Source organism: Microcaecilia unicolor, chromosome 1, assembly GCF_901765095.1.
Source record: "Microcaecilia unicolor chromosome 1, aMicUni1.1, whole genome shotgun sequence".
NCBI lineage: Eukaryota > Metazoa > Chordata > Amphibia > Gymnophiona > Siphonopidae > Microcaecilia > Microcaecilia unicolor.
The window spans coordinates 43,300,134-43,319,688 of record NC_044031.1 but is presented as its reverse complement, the minus strand read 5'-3'; the positions used below and the strand labels follow the sequence as shown (position 1 = coordinate 43,319,688).

Sequence of the window (19,555 nt, the reverse complement as noted above, 5' to 3'; positions counted from 1 at the left end):
TTCTGGTCTGCTCTTCTGCCACTGAGTTTAGTGCAGAGGAGTGTATAAAGAATGGCCCTCTTCCCCACCTTTCCCTAGTGAATACTGGTCCCAACCTGAAACCATCAACCAATTTCTAAGACCCTCCCCTAATTCTTATCTGGTAAGAAAGGTGGTATGCACACACCTATTCTGAATATGCATGGCTTATGTTACTTAACATTTTTCCTCACATTTTACACAATTTGCATAGTAAAGCCTCCCAAATATTTATCCACCATAACTCCACGTTAAAAACCTGAGAATGTCACATAACACCAGATAAAACAAAGACTTCCATCCCCATCAAGATCTTTGCACATCTAACCAAAATTAAAGCAAGGAGGCAGCAGCAGATGTGAAGTAGTAACCAGAATGAGGATTGACAGCACTAGACGACAGCCTGTATTCAGAGGCTCCAGCCCTCTGCATGGTTTTCTAATTAACCCTAATCCAACCAACTGGGATCTCAAGGGACCCCAGCATTATGTTGGGCTATCTTTGTGCTATAGCAACTAATCGGGTGGCATTTCAGCTATTTACTGCTGGGCAAAGGGCATGGCTTAGTGTCTTGTGATTGCATGTGCTGATATTGGGACACCATATGGGGTTCTGTGCCCCAGTTTGGGAACCCACTACTGGTGTGTACGTTTACCTAGTTATACACACAAGATCCATTATACTGGTTTCAAAATTTACATGAATGCATCAGCAGTTTTTTCACAAAATAATGCACATACTAGGTTGATTTATAAGCTGAAATACTGGCTGTGGTTCAAAGCCAAACTGTTCCTCTTGTGGCCAGTGATCTTGATGTGGCATGAACTCCGAGTAGGGTTTCTCATCCACAATCACTTCGAAAGATCCTGAAATATAAAGAGAAAAACATAGGTACCTCTGTTACTAAGTCCTATTGCTTAAATAAGCAAATCATGTACAGAACACCAAAGCAACAAAATATTCAACCAATACCTGCTCATGAAACCTGTCACACTATTTGCAACCTTTTGCAGGGGTACAACAGAATATGGAAGAAACAAACAGCAAATATGAACCTGCATCAATTGGAGCTTCAATACAGCCTCCCCCTTGATGATCTTGGACTGTTGATGACCTAAACAGGCAATTTTCACAAGCCTATAGATTGTATTGTCTTTTCATGTATGTGGCCTCCCCAAAACAACTCAGAACTTGCCAGTTTGTTGGGCATGAAGTAGATACCAGAAGGCTGAGACATTAGTAAAGCACAGCAAGCCTCCTTCCGACATCCTATTACTATGTGTCGTTGCATTTGACAGTCTGAACTACTATCCTCTAGCTACAGGAAGATACATCAACCACAAGTTTGCATATGTATTGTTTGAATGTTTTGTTTAAATGTTTATGTTGCTTTCCTATTTTAATGGAGTTCTTATTTCTAATTTTACAGTATACGTAAACTGCCTCGATCTACTTGCTAGTAGAGTGCAGTATAGCAAGCTCAAAAAAAATGATAAACAGTATTACTACTATATTTACTTCAAGCTAATATAAAATTATTCCAAGACCTGGTCACACCGACTTTCTTTCCAATTCAACAGAAATAAGAAAGAATTAAAGGCATCCAGAATGCCCGACTCCAAAAACTAACGTCAAAATTGGCATGTAGAAAAAGTGAAAAGACCCAATTCAAAGAATGGGCCAATTCAGACTGAAAATTCCCCCTCTCCAAAAAAAAAAAAAAAAAAAATTGTCCAATGCTCTGTGGGAGAAGGCAGTTCCAGCTTCTGTAGCACAAACTTATAGTGAACATAATTAGAGAATTCTTCCATTCAAACTGCCTCTCCCCCCCCTTTTTTTTTTTTTTAACTCTTAACCAGGGGCGTAGCTACGGGTGGGCCTGGGTGGACCCAGGCCCACCCAATCTTGGCTCAGGCCCGCCCAAGCGACGACGACTGGAACGGTGACTTTTACCCGAAGTCGCAACGACGAATGGGCAGGCAGCGCTGCGGTAGTAAAAGCAACAAGGAGACTGGTTCGACTCTCCGTCCTTCACTTCCCTCTCTCTGCGTCCCGCCCGAAAGGAAATGACGTCAGAGGAAGCGGGACGCAGAGGGAGGGAAGTGAAGAACGGAGAGTCGAACCAGTCTCCTTGTTGCTTTTACTACCGCAGCGCTGCCTGCCCGTTCGTCGTTGCGACTTCGGGAGTAGACTGGAACAGAAGTTGGCTTGGAGATGCTGTGAAGGGGGAGGGGGGGACACGCTGGATAGAAGGGGGAAGGGGATGGACAGAAACAGGATGGGCAGGGGAGAGAGGTGAATTGCTGGACAACAGGGATGGATGGAGGGGAAAGGGGAGAGGAAATTTGCTGGAGATGGATGGCTATGTTTTGCAATAAAGAACTTGTTTCAGAAGACACCACTTGAGAGAGGACTTTTTTGTATCCACTGTTTGCTTTGCTTCGTTGCTCTTTCGTGGAGAGAACACCTTCTGTGTGTGTTGGCTAGAGGAGAGGGCAGGGGAGAATGGAGAGTTGCTGGACATGGAGCGGAGGGCAGGGGAAAGAAGAAAATTGCTGGACATGAATGGATGGAGCGGAAAGGGGAGAGTGGAAATTTGCTGGAGCTGGATGGCTGGAGGAGAGGGCAGGGGAGAATGGAAAGTTGCTGGACATGGAGTGGAGGGCAGGGGAAAGAAGAAAATTGCTGGACATGAATGGATGGAGCGGAAAGGGGAGAGAGGAAATTTGCTGGAGATGGATGGCTGGCGGAGAGGGCAGGGGAGAATGGAGAGTTGCTGGACATGGAGCGGAGGGCAGGGAAAGAAGAAAATTGCTGGACATGAATGGATGGAGTGGAAAGGGGAGAGAGGAAATTTGCTGGAGATGGATGGCTGGCGGAGAGGGCAGGGGAGAATGGAGAGTTGCTGGACATGGAGCGGAGGGCAGGGGAAAAAAGAAAATTGCTGGACATGAATGGATGGAGCGGAAAGGGGAGAGGAAATTTGCTGGAGATGGATGGCTGGAGGAGAGGGCAGGGGAGAATGGAGAGTTGCTGGACGAATGGATGGAGGGAGGGGAGAGAAGTCAGGAAGGAGGTGCACATGGATAGAGGGGATGGAAGAGAGGAGAAATGCTGGACATGGATGGAGTGGAGGGCAGGGAAGAGAGGAGAAATGTTGGACAAGGATGGAGGTAAGGAAAGACAAAGGAAGGAGATGCACATGGATGGAGGGGAAGGGAGAGAGGAGAAATGCTGGACATGGATGGAGGGAAGGGAAGACAGTGGAAGTAGATGCGCATGGATGGAGGGGAGTGAGGAGAAATGCTCGATATGGATGGAGGGAAAACTGCTGAGTTTAAGGGCTGGTTTGGAACACGTTGAGGGCAGATACTGAAACTCGAGGAAGGATAGGGGCAGGGCTACAGATGGTAGACAGGACGCATAAGGACACAGGAGTATGGTGGACATGGTGAGTGAAAAAATATCAAATGGAAAGAAGACACTGCGTAAAACAGAAGACACTGGGACCAAAGCAAATAGATCAGACAACAAAGGTAGAAAAAAGTATTTTATTCAGAATTTATTAATTTGAATATGTCATCTTTTGGAAATGTGCATCTGTGATATTTTGCATGTAAGTTTAAATTTTTCTGGTATTGCTGCATGCTGAGTCTGACTTCTTGAGTTAACTTTCCAGTTCAGTATTTTGCCTTCATATTTTTTGATCTTTAGTTCCTTGTGTCATGTCTGTTGTGTCATGTGTTTTTCAAGTGTGATCAAGGTGCAGTATTCTGCTAGCATGTAGTATTCGCAGTCCTTTTTGTTTTGCTTTTTTTCACGAGGTAGTGTATTGGTGTTTTAAAGCCTAGTGTAATTACAGTTCTGCCTTTTCAAGCATAATGTTGTAGCTCATCCTGTCCTTGGAATTAGTGCTGTTATGGTTTTAAAGATATGAGTGTGTTTTTGCACAAGTTTGTGTATAGCATTTTGCAGTGGAGAGATTGTGGGATAATGTAATTATATTTAAAAATATCACTTTTTCCATTAAGTATGTATGTGGTTATACTGATGCAGGGCAGCTGTTGGGCAGACTACTTAGAAATCAATCATCAAGTGAATTCTTAGGCATTATTTTGTAGGATCCCAAGAGACACTACTCATAATATAGACAGTGCGTGCCCACCCATATTAGCTCTGGGCCCACCCAAAATCTCAGGTCTGGCTACGCCACTGCTCTTAACACAACCATCAAACCACAACTACCCTCCTATCCACCACACACCATGAACAAAGCTGCCCCCTCTTCTTTCTCCTCTTAGTCAAGGAGAAACAGTACTATAGAAGTGATAAGTAGTAGTACTAAACACATGGGAAGGGAGTTGAAAAACCCCCTTCTACGATCCATACTCTATATGCTTTCCCTACTTGTTTAAAATAAAATTATATACTACCTGCAAGCCCAAAAGCTATAGTAGGTATATTTCTGTCCTTGGAGAGCTCACAATGTACCTGAAGCAATGGAGGGTTGAGTGACTTGCCCAAGATCACAAGGAGCTGCAGTCTGAACCAAGTTTTCCTGGTTCTCAAGACCACCACTGACCATTAAGCTACGCCTCCACTCCAGTTCTAACATCTGAAATTTTATACAAGTTCATATTTCAAAAAAGGGCATCCATTCGCCATCATCCTTCCATACCAAAGCAGAGAAGAAAGGAGAAGGTGCAATGATGGCCAGAAAGAGGGCTGCTGCAAGTTTCCGATTTAAAGGGGAACAAGTGAACAACCTAGAACCTTATCCATCCATCTGTCTGTTTGGAACTTAGCTACAGGATACAGCTATAGTATATGACTGGAATGAGTCACATGAACAAAGTGCATGAGAAGCCATCAGCAAGCAATGTCAGACCCAACAGCTGCATGGATATATTCAGTAAGGATGCATATTTAATTAAAAACATACAGCCTTTTAGGGACGGAGTGGGTAGACAGGTTCAGTAGAATTTTCACAGAACTCATCAAAAAGACGAGATAGCTTCAACAGTCTACACACAAATCCAGAAGCTGGTGCTCTGGTGGAGGAGTTCAATATGAGAGTTAGCAACTGCTTGCACACAACAGACCAGTTCTATGTAAATTATGGGAATGGTTTTTCTATAGATCCCTCTCTGGTCTGGAGGACTTGAGTGTGCTTGGTATCCTTTATAGACTCCTGAACAGGCTACATCATTGCCTGCTGGATTGTGAAGGGACCAGTGCAACTCCAAAAGGCCTCAGAACATGCTGAAATGAAGATCTACACCTCACTGTCTCAATATTCTGCCAGTCCAATTTCATCCAGAGGAATATTACTTAGATAAGCCTTTTTTGTTCATTTGCGTCCATCTTCTAGACGACTGTACTTCTGGCTTTGTGTACTGAAAGACCATCAAAGCCCCGTGACACCACAAGCGTGTGCCCTGTGGAGGGCTAGTAAAGTGTGATTCTTGCAGGCACCAAGAAATAGTTAACAGTTTGCCTTACAACTACTTGGAAAACTAAATTTATATTAGTAAGGGAATATTCATTAACGTCCTACAGTTGAGAGGACAGATAAGATATGATTTGGGAACTCTACTAGAAGTATTACTACAGGGGCCCTTGCTGTTTCAGGATGTTTGTCTGCTTTAAAATGACCCTCTATAATGTTACATAATTGGTTATGAGCATGATAGTGTCTACAGGTCTTGTCTCACACCTGTATGGTTAAATTACTACTTTTTTTTTAAACCCAGGATCACTGATGTAGAGAATGAATGATTTAGATTCCAGAATAAGCACAACTCCTTGCTGCCACAGTAGTAGGCTGCACTCAGCCAGCTTAGTCTGCTGTGACTTGGCAAGGATGCATTGCTTTTACTGCCAGTTGCCTCTGGCTATTGTGTTTGGTAACTAATTTTGACATCTATTGCATATTTCCCAGGTCAGGGTCTACAGAATAATGCAATAAACTTCAAAAGACAAGTTTCTGAATCTAGCTTTTAGTCTGAATCTTAACGTACCCAGTCAGCAAAACAAGGTGAACCAATTCATTTCTTCTCTTTAAGATGGTAAGTGAAGATTTAAAAACACATTAATCTGATCCAATTTAATGGCCACCCAGAGGCTACAACGACATCAGGTGGCCTGGGAAAGTCTCCAGAGAGAAGTCACTCCCTTACTTAAATTATCAAAATCATTGCCGCTAGAAATAACCATTTCACCTGTTTTACTTCAGTATATTTACCATTTTTGATCTGTGCCAGTTCTAGTGATTTGGATTTTCAACCCTAAGCCAGAGGGGATATGTTTACTCACCTTTCCAAATACGAGTTCAAAATAACAACTATAGTAACCTGAACTGAACTGTTATTTCCCTGCCAACAGGACTTTGCAATTTAAGTCTGTACCTGAAACAAGGAAATATTGTGTTTTACCTGATAATTTTATTTCCTTTAGTCCTCTCAGACCAGTCCAGACTAATGGGCTATGTCCATCTACCAGTGGAAGGAGACAAAAACAGTTCTTGTGACCAAGGGTATCAAGCAACCTGTAAAGTTCAGTATTGAAGCCCACCAATGGTGCCTCTGGCCCAACTAGCAGCCAGGACAAAAATGCGAAACCATCTGTCTTGTTCAGCCAATAATCAGGAAATGAGGTGCGTACACAAACAATATGCATGCAGGTTATTTCACTGATGCTGTAGAAGTGTCAGTGAGTACAGGGAAAAATATCCGTAAAGAGAATGACAAAAGGATAATGAGGAATAGGTATGCTGCATGACAAGTGGGCGTGTGTCTGGACTGGTCTGGTAGGACTAAAGGAAAGCATTATCAGGTAATTTCATTCCTTGTCATCATACCAGACCTGTCCAGACTAATGGGATGTAGAAAAGCATTATCCATAAGGGTGGGCTGACAGAAGCAGAATAAAAAGATAAAGTGAGCTATCTCAGATGTCAAAGGCAACGGTAGAACAGTTAGCGAGCCCCAACCCAAGAAAGACTCAGAAAATCTGACACAAAGAAATGACTGTTGGAAATCATTGCCAAAGAACAGACCACAAAGAGAAGGTGCGTCGAGGTTGAGGCAGAAACCGATGTGGAAGGCTGCAGAAGATATTCCACCTATAAACCAGACCACGTTAAATGAAAAACTGTCGAGAACAAAGGGCCACAAAACCTAAGTCTCAGGATGTGGAAATCCAGAGTACTAGATAGCACAAGGTAAACCAAACACAATGGCCTGAAGCAACAGAAGTAGAGCTAAACAAGCCCAACCGTGAAGGACAAGCAAAAGACTACCGCGAAATCAAATGAGGCAGTAGGCATAGATGAGAAACTGAAGAGGAGAAAAAGGAGTCATAAAACCAGCATGCCAAAGCACACTTCCCAGATGAGAAAAGGAAGCAGCAAACCCTGTTTGAGAAACAAATGAGCCCAGCACAACCTGACTTTCACATTCGAATGTGAATCTGAAAGTTAGAGAACGCCGGAGAAGTAAAAGGGAAAAATCACCACGGCGGAAATAAGTCGTGATGGAACTGCCTAAACAGCACAAGAATGGAAAATAAAAACAGGTCTTCCAACATCTTAATGAAGGGAGTGACAGAAGGTCATATCGTAAGACACTAAGCCCTGAGGAGTTCTCACCCTCCCCTGGCAGCCAGTCCAGAAACTAGGGATCCACCAGTACCCCTCAACCAATTGATTTTATGTACTGTATTTGTAGATAGCGACATAAGTACTAAATAAACACACCACAAAGATTCCAGGAGGAATAGTATAACTGGGCTAAAGTTAACTACATGGTAAAAACCTGTGAAGGCAACCACTATTGTCACCACTGGTGGTAACAGAAAGACACCAACTGCGAGACACAAGCATCCTAGAAACAGTGGACAAGTTCCAACCACCAGAGACTCTGAAAATACTACTAGTAATCACTTGTATAGTGCTACTAGATGTACACAGCACTGTACACATTATATGCAGGTACTCTGTCCCTAGAGGGCTCACCATCTAAGTTTTTTGTACCTGGGGCAATGAAGGGTTAGGTGACTTGCCCACGGTCACAAGGATCCACAGTGAGAATTGAACCCAGGCTGCCAGGATCAAAGCCCGCTGCACTAACCATTAAGCTACTCCTCCACTCAATAGAGCTCCTCTGACATCTAGCTAGATTCTTGAGGCAGAGATGGCACTGCTTGCATGTGGCCAATTGACAGCAGAGGCAGCAAGATTAAACACCAGTGAACATGGAAAGGAAGGAGGAATAGTCTCCCATAAGGAAGAAAAGAGCTAGGCTCAAGAGCATCAGTGCTGCATCCTGCAGATGGAGAAGGCCATTGCCAAAGAGGATAGCCATAATGAATATTCATGAGATATTTGCATATACTGCCTCCACTGCATGCAAAACTCTCTGTCCCTAGATATTCACTTGCAGGCAGTACGTGCAAATATCATATTCATTGTGGATAACCTGAAAATCTGACTGGCATGCCTCCAGGACCAGACTTGGAAATCACTGGCAGAGGGGAATTGTGCGTGAGTGTTAAGCTCGAGTGGGAGGACAGCCGCAGGTTGTATTAAAATGTATGCTAATGAGCTAATCAATGTATTCCATGCAATGCAGAGTATGCCACCTACTTTTGACGCATACACAATGCAAGAACTTTTTCACCAGGTCCAGGGTTGCAAGGAAGGTTTTGCAGAGATGATTTCTTCTCAATATTTCACATTTAAGTGCTGGTTTTGTCTTATTTTGCAAGCGTAAGGAAGCCCGCGCAAGTTTTAAAGGCAGAGGTTAAACATGTGCACATGACCAAATAAAACAAAAATGAAAGCACACATTGGTGCCTGTCTTTTTGCGTCTAAATATAGGCCTCTCAAAAATGAGAAATACAAATAATTTTGTAAGGTCCATAGACACAGAAGAAAAAGTGCTGATGTGCACTGACAGATTTGGTTTGGACATGTGCCCAAGAAGCAGCGCTTACTGCAAAATGTGGACATGCATCTTGTGCGGGTTTTCTGTGCATAAAGTTTGCATATAATTACTGCATTCCATTGTACTACACTTGCAGAAACGCAGCCACGTGCTCAGACCTTCATGTGAGGCTCTACTGGACCCTTCCTGCATCAGCGCCAGTGACCACAAAAAAAAAAAAAAAAAAAAAAAAGAACACACCACTAAAATTAGAGCCAAATGTCTGACTATTTAAGCAATTTGCACGAGCCTTTAAATATTATGGCTTCAAGGAATTAAGAATTAATGCGTTTCACAGCATTTTTCACTTTAAACTTTTACGCTAGGTATTTAGATTAATCCCTAGTTCAAACTATGCAGTTATTCAAATCAACTGCTTATTTTAATGTACTGTACACTAAAAACATGAACAAAGGAAAAAATTGTCTTAGGAGTAGCCTAGTGGTTAACACAGTGGACTTTGATCCCGGGAAACAGAGTTTAATTCCTATTGCAGCTCCTTATGACTCTGGGCAAGTCACTTAACCTTCTATTGCCCTAGGTACAAAATAAGTACCTGTATATGCTATGTAAACCACTTTAATTGTAACCACAGAAAGGTGGTATATCGAGTCCCATCCCCACTACCTTGTCTCTTTCCTTTAGTCCTACCAGACCATTCCAAACAAATGGGTAGTTGTGCTCATCTACTAACAGATGAGACAAATAGAAAGTAGGTAGTCCAGTGTGATTCACCCCTGTTAAAGTCCTGCACAGCTGTAGACTGCTCAGTATACTGTATAGCCAAGCCATGGTCTTCAAATTGCCAGGTAAAATAATTATAAAAATAAAATTGAAGAACACATAAGATAACCATGATTTAATGGGCAGAATCAGAATGGTTTCAGCCAAGGGAAGTCTTGCCTCACACCAATTTGCTTCATTTCTTTGCAGGCGTGAATAAACATGTCAGTAAATGTGAGTTGGTTGATATAGTGTATGTAGATTTTCAGTAGAGAGGTGTGGCAGCCATGTTAGTCCACTTTTAAAGGTAATCAATAGAAATAAAACATGAAAAAGAAAATAAGATGATACCTTTTTTATTGGACATAACTTAGTACATTTCTTGATTAGCTTTCTAAGGTTGCCCTTCGTCAGATCGGAAATAAGCAAATCTTGGTAGGAGACAGTATATATAAGTGAGACATCAAAACATTTCAGTGACAATCTAACAGGGTGGGGATGGAGGTGGATGGGTGAGACAGGGGGGATATGCATGGAGACAGGAGAGTGACAAACAAAGCAGTACAAGTTACAATTTTATGGCTTATAATGGGCTAGAAAGCCCAGATCTCTGTTAAGTCCTGTCTGGTGGGTGTCAAAATATTTAATCATTCTGACTTCAAAGGTCTTACGTTCCTGTATTGTTTTAAAGTTACCTTTCAGGATTCTTACTATGAAATCACTAGTACAGTGTTCTGTTTTTGTAAAGTGTTGCCCCACAGGCGTGGCATCCTGGCTGGCAATGGCGTTTTTCATATGATGTCTATGTAAGTTAAATCTTGTTTATAGCATCTGGCTTGTTTCTCCAATATAGCATCCTTGGTCACATTTTTTACACTGGATGATGTATACCACATTGGAAGATGAGCATGTGAAGGATTCCTTTATGTTGAATGTTTTTCCTTTGTGAATGACTGTGGGGTCCTGTGAGATGTTTTGGCATAGTTTGCAGCTAGATATATTGCAAGGATGTGTGCCATTCTCTTTTTTGAGTCTGTGTTGGGAGCTTACTTCTAATTAGCTTGTGTTTTAAGTTGGGTGGCTGTCTGAAAGCTAGCACTGGTGGGGATGGGAATATCTCTTTCAGTAATTCATCTTCCTGGAGTAAAGGCTGTAGATCTTTTATGATGATTCTTAATTTTTCCAGCTCTGGGTTGTATGTCACTATAAGGAAAATTCTGTCTGTGGCTTTTTTTTTCTTTGTACTGTAGTAGATTTTCCCTGGGTGTTTTGAGGGAGGAGGCAATATTCTTGGAGATTATTTTGGGATTGTAGCCTTTATGTTTGAAGGATGTAGTCAGGATTTCTAGGTGTCTGTCTCTGTCCCCTGGGTCAGAGCAGATACGGTGGTATCGTGTGGCTTGGCTGTAAATAATGGATCTTTTTGTATGTGAAGGATGGAAGCTGGAGTTGTGGAGGTAGCTGCATCTGTCTGTGGGTTTCTTGTATATAGATGTTTGTATATTGCCATTGCTGATTGAGACTGTGGTGTCCAAAAAATTGACTTTTTCTGGGGAGTAGTCAATTTTGAATCTGATTGTAGGATGGTATGTATTGAAGGAATTGTAAAATTGTTTTAGAGATTCTTCCCCCTCAGTCCAAATCATAAAAATGTCATCAATGTACCGGTAGTATTTTAGGGGTTTGGTCTGGTATGTATTCAGAAATCTCTTCCAGTTCAGCCATAAAGAAGTTGGCATATTGGGGTGCTGTCCTGGTGCCCATCGCAGTGCCCATTATTAGTAGATAGATATTGTTAAAGCGGAAGTAGTTGTGAGTTAAAATAAATTTGATTAGTTTTGTAATAGTTTCTGGTGAGTATTGATGGTCCAGTGCTGATGTTTTTAGGAACCTCTCACATGCAGCTATGATTAAATATTTTGACACCCACCAGACAGCACTTAACAGAGATCTGGGCTTTCTAGCCCATTATAAGCCATAAAATTGTAAATTGTACTGCTTTGTCACTCTCCTGTCTCATTGCATATCCCCCTGTCTCACCCATCCACCTCCATCCCCACCCTGTTAGATTGTCACTGAAATGCTTTGATGTCTCACTTATACTGTCATCTACCAAGATTTGCTTATTTCCGATCTGACGAAGAAGGGCAACCTTCGAAAGCTAATCAAGAAATGTACTAAGTTATGTCCAATAAAAAAGGTATCATCTTATTTTCTTTTTCATGTTTTATTTTGTAGATTTTCAGAAATCTTTTGACAAAGATCCTCATGAGAGACTCCTTGAGAAAGTTAAAGTGTCATGGGATAGGAGAAAATGTCCTTCTGTGGATTAGGAATTAGTTATTGGACAGAAAATAGAGGGTAGGGTTAAATGGCCACTGCTCTCAATGGATGAGGGTAACTAGTGGAGTGCCACAGGGATCTATACTTGGACTGGTGCTATTTAACTTTTTTAGATCTAGAATTCAGAATGACAACTGGGGATTAAAATTTGCAGATGAGAAAACTATTCAAGGTTGTTAACGCATGTGGACTGAAAAACTGCATGAAGACCTTATGAAATTAGAAGACAGCATCCAAATGGCAGATGAAATTTAATGTGGACAAATGCAAAGAGAAGAATCCAAATCATAGTTACCTGATGCTAGGGTCCACCTTGGGGGTCAGCACCCAAGAAAAAGATCTGGGTGTAGTAGACAATATGCTGAAGTCTTCTGCCCAGTGTGCAGCAGCAGCCAAAAAAAGCATGCAAGAATACTAGGAGTTATTAGGAAAGGGATGGTAAATAAGACCAAGAATAACATAATGCCTCTATATCGCTCCATGGTGCAACCTCATCTTGAGTATTGTGTTCCATTCTGGTCACCATATCTCAAAAAAAGATAATAGTAGAATCAGAAAAGGTTCAAAGAAGAGCGCCCAAAATGATAAAGGAAATGAACTCCTCCTGTATGAGGAACAGCTAAAGAGGCTAAGGCTCTTTAGCTTGGAAAAGAGACGGATGATGTGAGATATGACTGAGATCTACAAAAACCTGAGCGGTGTAGATGTAGAAGTGAATTGATATTTTACTCTTTCAAAAAGTACAAATACTAGGGGATACTCAATGAAGTTACATGGTAATACTTTTAAAACAAATAGGAGGAAATATTTTTTCACTCAACAAATAGTTAAGCTCTAGAACTCTTTGCTGGAGGATGTAGTCATAGGAGCCGACTCTGTGGGTGCTTGAGCACCCCCAATATTGAGAAAATTCCTTGTATGTGTCCAGGAAGGGGTTATTTCCACTGGGCTTAGCACCCCCAATAATTTTGAAAAGTTGGCTCCTATGGATGTAGTAACAGCAGTTAGTGTATCTGGGTTTAAAAAAAAAGGTTTGGACAAGTTCCTGGAGGGAAAGTCCATAGACTGCAATTGAGACAGACAAGGGGGAAGCCACTGCTTGCCCCGGGATTGGTAGAATGGAATGTTGCTACTACTTAGGTTTCTGCCGGGTACTTGTGACCCTGACTGGCTACTGTTGGAAGCAGGCAGGATACTGGGCTAGATGGACCATTGGTCTGACTCAGTACGGCTATTCTTATGACTACCAATTTGAACTGCTTAGCTATAGTGTTTCACACAACTCAAATTGGTTATCCAGCCTCAGATGGCAGGAGGAGAATTCAGCCTCTCTGAGTAATGGGTATTTGTCTATTTCATATAGCTGATTTATTGTAGGGTGGTATAAGTGAATAAATCAATATACAATGACAAACAACTGCAGACTGCCAACTCCTGAACACCAGGTTGGACTCAGCTGCCTGGTCTCCCATGAGGACCAGATTATTCCACAGAAGACAGCAGAATTTTGCAGTCCTTCCCACAACCTTGTGATGCCAGGGGCTCTGCCCATGAGGAACACCCATTCTGGATGTCTCCTTGTCCCAAACACTACGCTTAAACACAATTCACAGAAATACTATAGGAAATATATACTACAGTGTGAACACAGAACTATGCAAAATATTAATGCTGTATTCCCCCATTTTTAAGAATCATTTTGCTCCTATGGGCACTCTAGCAAACAGTGCACACAAATATACCAGCGCTTCCCAAACTGGGGGTCGGAACCCCAAATGCAGTCACAAAACCCACATTTGGGGTCACAACCTAGGTGGGCCCTCCATAGGTGCACCGGGGGGGAGGGGTGTCATACAATTTGATGTGGCTATTATCATGGGGTCAAGGCCACAAAAAGATGGACAAGCACTTGCACACACTTAGTAAAGGATCCTTTTACATGTTCAATGACAACTGGACTTACGAAGAAAAATGACAATTCAGAGTCTCAGATTAGTGATCTTGTGGCACATTTCTTACAGTATAGTTCCCACAGCTCAAAAGGGTGAGAAAGTGATTACACCTATACTGTGCATGTAACACTGGCCACCTGCAGAAGTCAAACATTTGTAAACCAAAAACACAAAGGTAAAATTATGTATCATACCTGATAATTTTCTTTCCATTAATCATAGCTGATCAATCCATAGACTGGTGGGTTGTGTCCATCTACCAGCAGGTGGAGATAGAGAGCAATCCTTTTGCCTCCCTATATGTGGTCATGTGCTGCCGGAAACTCCTCAGTATGTCGATATCCAAGCTCCATCCGCAGGACTCAGCACTTAGAGAATTACACCCACAAAGGGACACTCTGCCCAGCTCACCACCGCCGAAACGGGGGAGGGGAATTAACCCAGCTCATCCCCACACAAGTGGGGGAGGGGAATCCGTCCAGCTCATCCCCGCGGAGCGGGGGAGGGACACCACACCCGCCGATGCGGGGGGATCTGGCTTATCCTGCAACCGCAACCGCGGGAGGAGCTGACTGACCCTAACACCGCCGAAGCGGGAGGGGTACAAAGCTGCCCTACTGCCGCACGAAGCGGGAGGGAGCGCCGGCAGAATTTAAGTCTCAATCCAGCCCCGAAAAACGGAGGGGAGAGGAATGCAGCAGCTCACTGTAACACAAATTCGTCTCAACACGAAGTCCTCCTGAACAGGAACTGAAGACTAAACTTGAACCTGAAATGCAACCAGAATATAACCAATACAGATATCTGGGAGGGACTATGGATTGATCAGCTATGATTAATGGAAAGAAAATTATCAGGTATGATACATAATTTTACCTTCCATATCATCATGCTGATCAATCCATAGACTGGTGGGATGTACCGAAGCAGTACTCACCCAGGGCGGGACATTGAAATCCCTGACCGCAACACTGAAGCTCCAAACCGGGCCTCCGCCCGAGCAGCCACAGTCAAGCGGTAATGCCTGGAGAAGGTATGGGCCGAAGCCCAAGTTGCCGCCTTGCAAATCTCTTCCAAGGAGACGGACCCGGCCTCTGCCATCGAGGCCGCCTGAGCTCTAGTGGAGTGAGCCTTCAGCTGGATAGGCGGCACCTTCCCCGCGGCCACATAAGCCGCTGCAATGGCTTCCTTGACCTATCTTGCCACTGTAGGCTTAGCAGCCTGCAGACCCTTACGAGGACCTGCAAACAGGACAAACAGATGATCCGATTTCCGGAAATCATTGGTCACTTCCAAGTATCTGATGATGACACGTCTCACATCCAGATATTTGAGAGCAGAGTATTCCTCTGGGTAGTCCTCCCTACGAAAGGAAGGGAGACAGAGCTGCTGATTCACATGGAAGCGAGAAACAATCTTGGGCAGGAAGGAAGGCACTGTGCGAATAGTCACTCCTGCCTCAGTGAACTGCAGAAAAGGCTCTCGACATGAGAGTGCCTGGAGCTCGGAAACTCTTCTGGCTGAAGTGATAGCCACCAAAAAGACTGCTTTCAACGTCAGGTCTTTCAGAGATGCCCTCGACAAGGGTTCAAAAGGTGGCTTCTGCAATGCTCTTAGCACCAGGTTGAGATTCCACGCAGGCACCACTGAGTGCAGAGGAGGGCGCAGGTGATTAACTCCCTTGAGAAAGCGCACCACATCTGGCTGCGAAGCCAGGGAAACACCCTTCAGGCGGCCCCTGAAGCAAGCCAGAGCCGCTACCTGGACTTTAAGGGAACTGAGTGACAGGCCTTTCTCCAGACCTTCTTGCAGGAACGCCAACACTGAAGAAATTGGAGCAGTGAAGGGAGAAAGTGAGCCTGCTTCACACCACGCTGCAAAGATACGCCAAACCCTGGCGTAAGCAGTAGAAGTAGAGCGCTTCCTCGCTCTCAGCATAGTGGCGATGACCTTGTCTGAGAAGCCCTTCTTTCTCAGACGCTGCCGCTCAATAGCCAGGCCGTAAGACCAAAGGGGGAGGGATCCTCCATCACCACGGGACCCTGATGTAACAGGCCCTGCTCCACTGGCAGCCGCAGAGGATGGTCGACTGAGAGCCTGATCAAGTCCGCATACCAGGGACGTCTGGGCCAGTCCGGACCCACCAGGATTATCCGGCCCGGATGCTTTGCCACCCGGTCTAGCACCCTGCCCAACATGGGCCAGGGCGGGAACACATAGAGAAGCTCTTGTGTCGGCCACTGTTGGAGAAGAGCATCTACTCCCAGGGATCGAGGGTCCCGTCCTCTGCTGAAAAAGCGCGGCACTTGGCAATTGGCCGATGACGCCATCAGATCTAGGCTCGGCTGGCCCCAGCGCTTCGTGATGTCCAAGAACACCTGAGCAGATAGCTGCCACTCTCCGGGCTCCAAGGTATGGCGACTGAGAAAGTCCGCCTTGACATTCATGACTCCGGCAATGTGGGCCGCTGACAGCTGTTCCAGGTTCGCTTCCGCCCACTGGCATAGATTCATGGCCTCCTTGGCTAGAGGGGCGCTCTTGGTACCTCCCTGGCGGTTGACATAGGCCACAGCAGTGGCATTGTCCGACAGGACCCGTACTGGCTTCAACGCCAGTACCGGGATGAACTCCAAAAGCGCCAACCGAATGGCTCTGAGTTCCAGGAGGTTGATAGACCACTTTGCCTCTGCAGGAGACCAGAGCCCCTGCGCTGTCCTTCCCAAGCAGTGGGCTCCCCAGCCCGACAAAGAGGCGTCCGTCGTGACGACAATCCACTCCGGGGTCACCAGAGTCATTCCTGCAGACAACTTGTCTGTCTGCATCCACCAGCTCAGCGCCTTGCGCACTGCTGGGTCCAAGGGAAGGCGCACAGCATAATCCTCCGACATCGGAGTCCAGCACTGCAGCAGAGAGTGTTGTAGTGGTCTCATATGAGCCCTGGCCCAGGGCACTACTTCCATCGTGGCCGTCATAGAGCCCAACAGCTGCACATAGTCCCAAGCACGAAGAGGAGAGGCTACTAGGAACTGGTCCACCTGAGCCTGAAGCTTGACAATCCGATTGTCTGGCAGGAACACTCTGCCCACTTGGGTGTCGAATCGAACTCCCAGATACTCCAGGGACTGAGTCGGGCGCAGCTGGCTCTTCTCCCAGTTGATGATCCATCCCAGGGAGCTCAAAAGAGCAACTACCCGGTCCACAGCTTTGCCGCACTCTGCATAAGAGGGGGCTCGGATCAACCAGTCGTCCAGATAAGGATGGACTTGTACTCCTTCCTTTCGCAGGAAGGCCGCGATGACCACCATTACTTTGGAGAAGGTCCGCGGAGCAGTAGCCAACCCGAAAGGGAGGGCTCTGAACTGGAAGTGTCGTCCCAGGACTGCAAAACGCAGAAAGCGTTGATGAGGAGGCCAGATGGGAATATGCAGGTACGCTTCCTTGATGTCCAAGGAAGCCAAGAACTCTCCTGCCTTCACTGCCGCTATAACAGAGCGGAGAGTCTCCATGCGAAAGTTCCGCACTTTCAAGGCCCGATTGACCCCTTTGAGGTCGAGGATAGGCCGGACAGAACCTCCTTTCTTTGGTACCACAAAGTAAATGGAGTAACGTCCCTTGCCAATCTGATTTTCTGGCACCGGAACGACCGCACCCAGGCGAATCAGGTTGTCCAAGGTCTGCTGCACTGCCACAGCTTTGACCGGAGACTTGCAGGGAGAGAGTACAAACCCGTCTCTTAAGGGTCGGCAGAACTCTAACTTGTAGCCGTCTCTGATGACTTCCAGCACCCAAGCGTCTGAAGTTACTTTGGTCCACTCGCCCAGAAACGAGGACAGGCGTCCTCCAATCTGCACTGGGCCATGGACCAAGACCCCGTCATTGGGTACGAGACCCTGGGGGAGGACCGGAGGGCGTACCTCCGGGACGGCGGTCTCTGCGAAAGGAATGCTGCTTGGGGGAGAAGTTCCTTTTGAAGGAAGAGGGGGCAGAGGAGCCCGACTTGCCCGGGCGGTACCGACGGGCTTCTTGAAACCGTCCTCTGGAGATACTGGGGCGAGCACTGGCCTGAGCCCTGACCTCTGGTAACCTCTTGCCCTTAGACGTGCCGAGATCGGTCACGATTTTGTCCAGCTCGACCCCAAAGAGCAGCTTGCCTTTAAAAGCAACTTAGCCAGGCGGGACTTAGAGGCGTGGTCCGCAGACCAATGTTTCAGCCAAAGCCAGTGCCACGCAGAGACTGTCTGAGCCATGCCTTTAGCCGAGGCTCTCAAGACATCATACAGTAAGTCTGCCAAATAAGCCAAGCCCGATTCCAGGGCCGGCCAGTCAGCCCTCAAGGAAGGATCTGAGGAGGAAGCCCGCTGCACCAACGTCAGGCACGCCCTGGCCACATAGGAGCCGCAAACTGAGGCCTGCAAACTTAAGGCAGCCGCCTCGAAGGACGACCTTAAAGCCGCTTCCAATCTTCTGTCTTGGGCGTCCTTTAGTGCCGTGCCACCTTCCACCGGCAACGCCGTTTTCTTAGTCACCGCAGTGATTAAAGAATCCACGGTAGGCCAAACAAAGGCCTCACGCTCACTTTCAGGCAAAGGATAGAGGCGGGACATAGCCCTAGCCACTTTGAGGCTCGCTTCCGGGACATCCCATTGAGCCGAAATTAAGGTGTGCATGGCATCATGCACGTGGAAGGTTCTAGGCGGGCGCTTCGTCCCCAGCATAATGGCGGAGCCAACAGGGGCTGAGGGAGAGACGTCCTCCGGAGAGGAAATCTTCAAAATGCTCATGGCCTGCATTAACAGGTTGGGCAAATCCTCTGAGCGAAAAATCCGTGCTGCAGAGGGGTCATCCGCTCCATCCGAGCGGGAATCCGTCTCTTCCAAGGAATCCCCAAAGGACCGTTGGGAGAACTCAGATACGCTGCCCTCATCTACATCAGAGGAAACAGCGTCCTCTAAGGCCTGGGCATCCACCCGAGGGAGTTTACTTCCGGGGGCCTCAACCCCTTTATCGGACAAGAGAGAAGGGGCAGCGTTCTGCATAAGGAAGGCCTGATGCAGCAGCAAAATAAACTCGGGGGAGAAACCCCCCAAACTGTGCAATTCAGCAGCCTGGGCCACAGCCCTAGACGCACCCTCAACCGGCGCTCGCAAGAGCGGGGGAGAAGCATGCTGCGCATCCAAGATGGCGTCCGGCGCGACACTCCGCGAAGGAGCCGCGCGGGAAGAACGGCGCTTAACTTTAGCCGCTTTTTTGCCGTCGCCCAAATCAAGGGCAGCCATGGCATGAACGTCTCCCAGCTCAAGGGCGGCCCAAGAAGAAGCTGTCCAAGCAGAGTGGCCGGCCAAGATGGCGGAGGCGAGCAGCGGGGGATGGGCGTTTATGGCGGGAAAAACCGCCGCGCCGGAGGAAGACCTGGGACACTGACCGGCCTCCAAACTGACACCCAAGAAGGGCGAATCAGACTTTAAAACCCCCGCATCCCCGCTAGAAGCGCACACGCGGTCCGGGGAGCGATTCTTCGCGCCCTCGCCCTCCGAC

At 46.0% G+C, this 19,555-nt stretch overlaps 1 protein-coding gene across 1 annotated transcript in view; it reads right to left on the bottom strand.

The window, feature by feature from the left end:
• The window catches only part of LOC115465827 (microtubule-associated protein 4-like), a 287,677-nt gene that overhangs the window by 56,164 nt on the left and 211,958 nt on the right, over positions 1-19,555 (bottom strand). Inside the window, exon 5 of the mRNA XM_030196585.1 lies at positions 759-884. Within this exon, the coding sequence (XP_030052445.1) occupies positions 759-884 (126 nt within the window). The remainder of the gene's footprint in view (positions 1-758; positions 885-19,555) is intronic.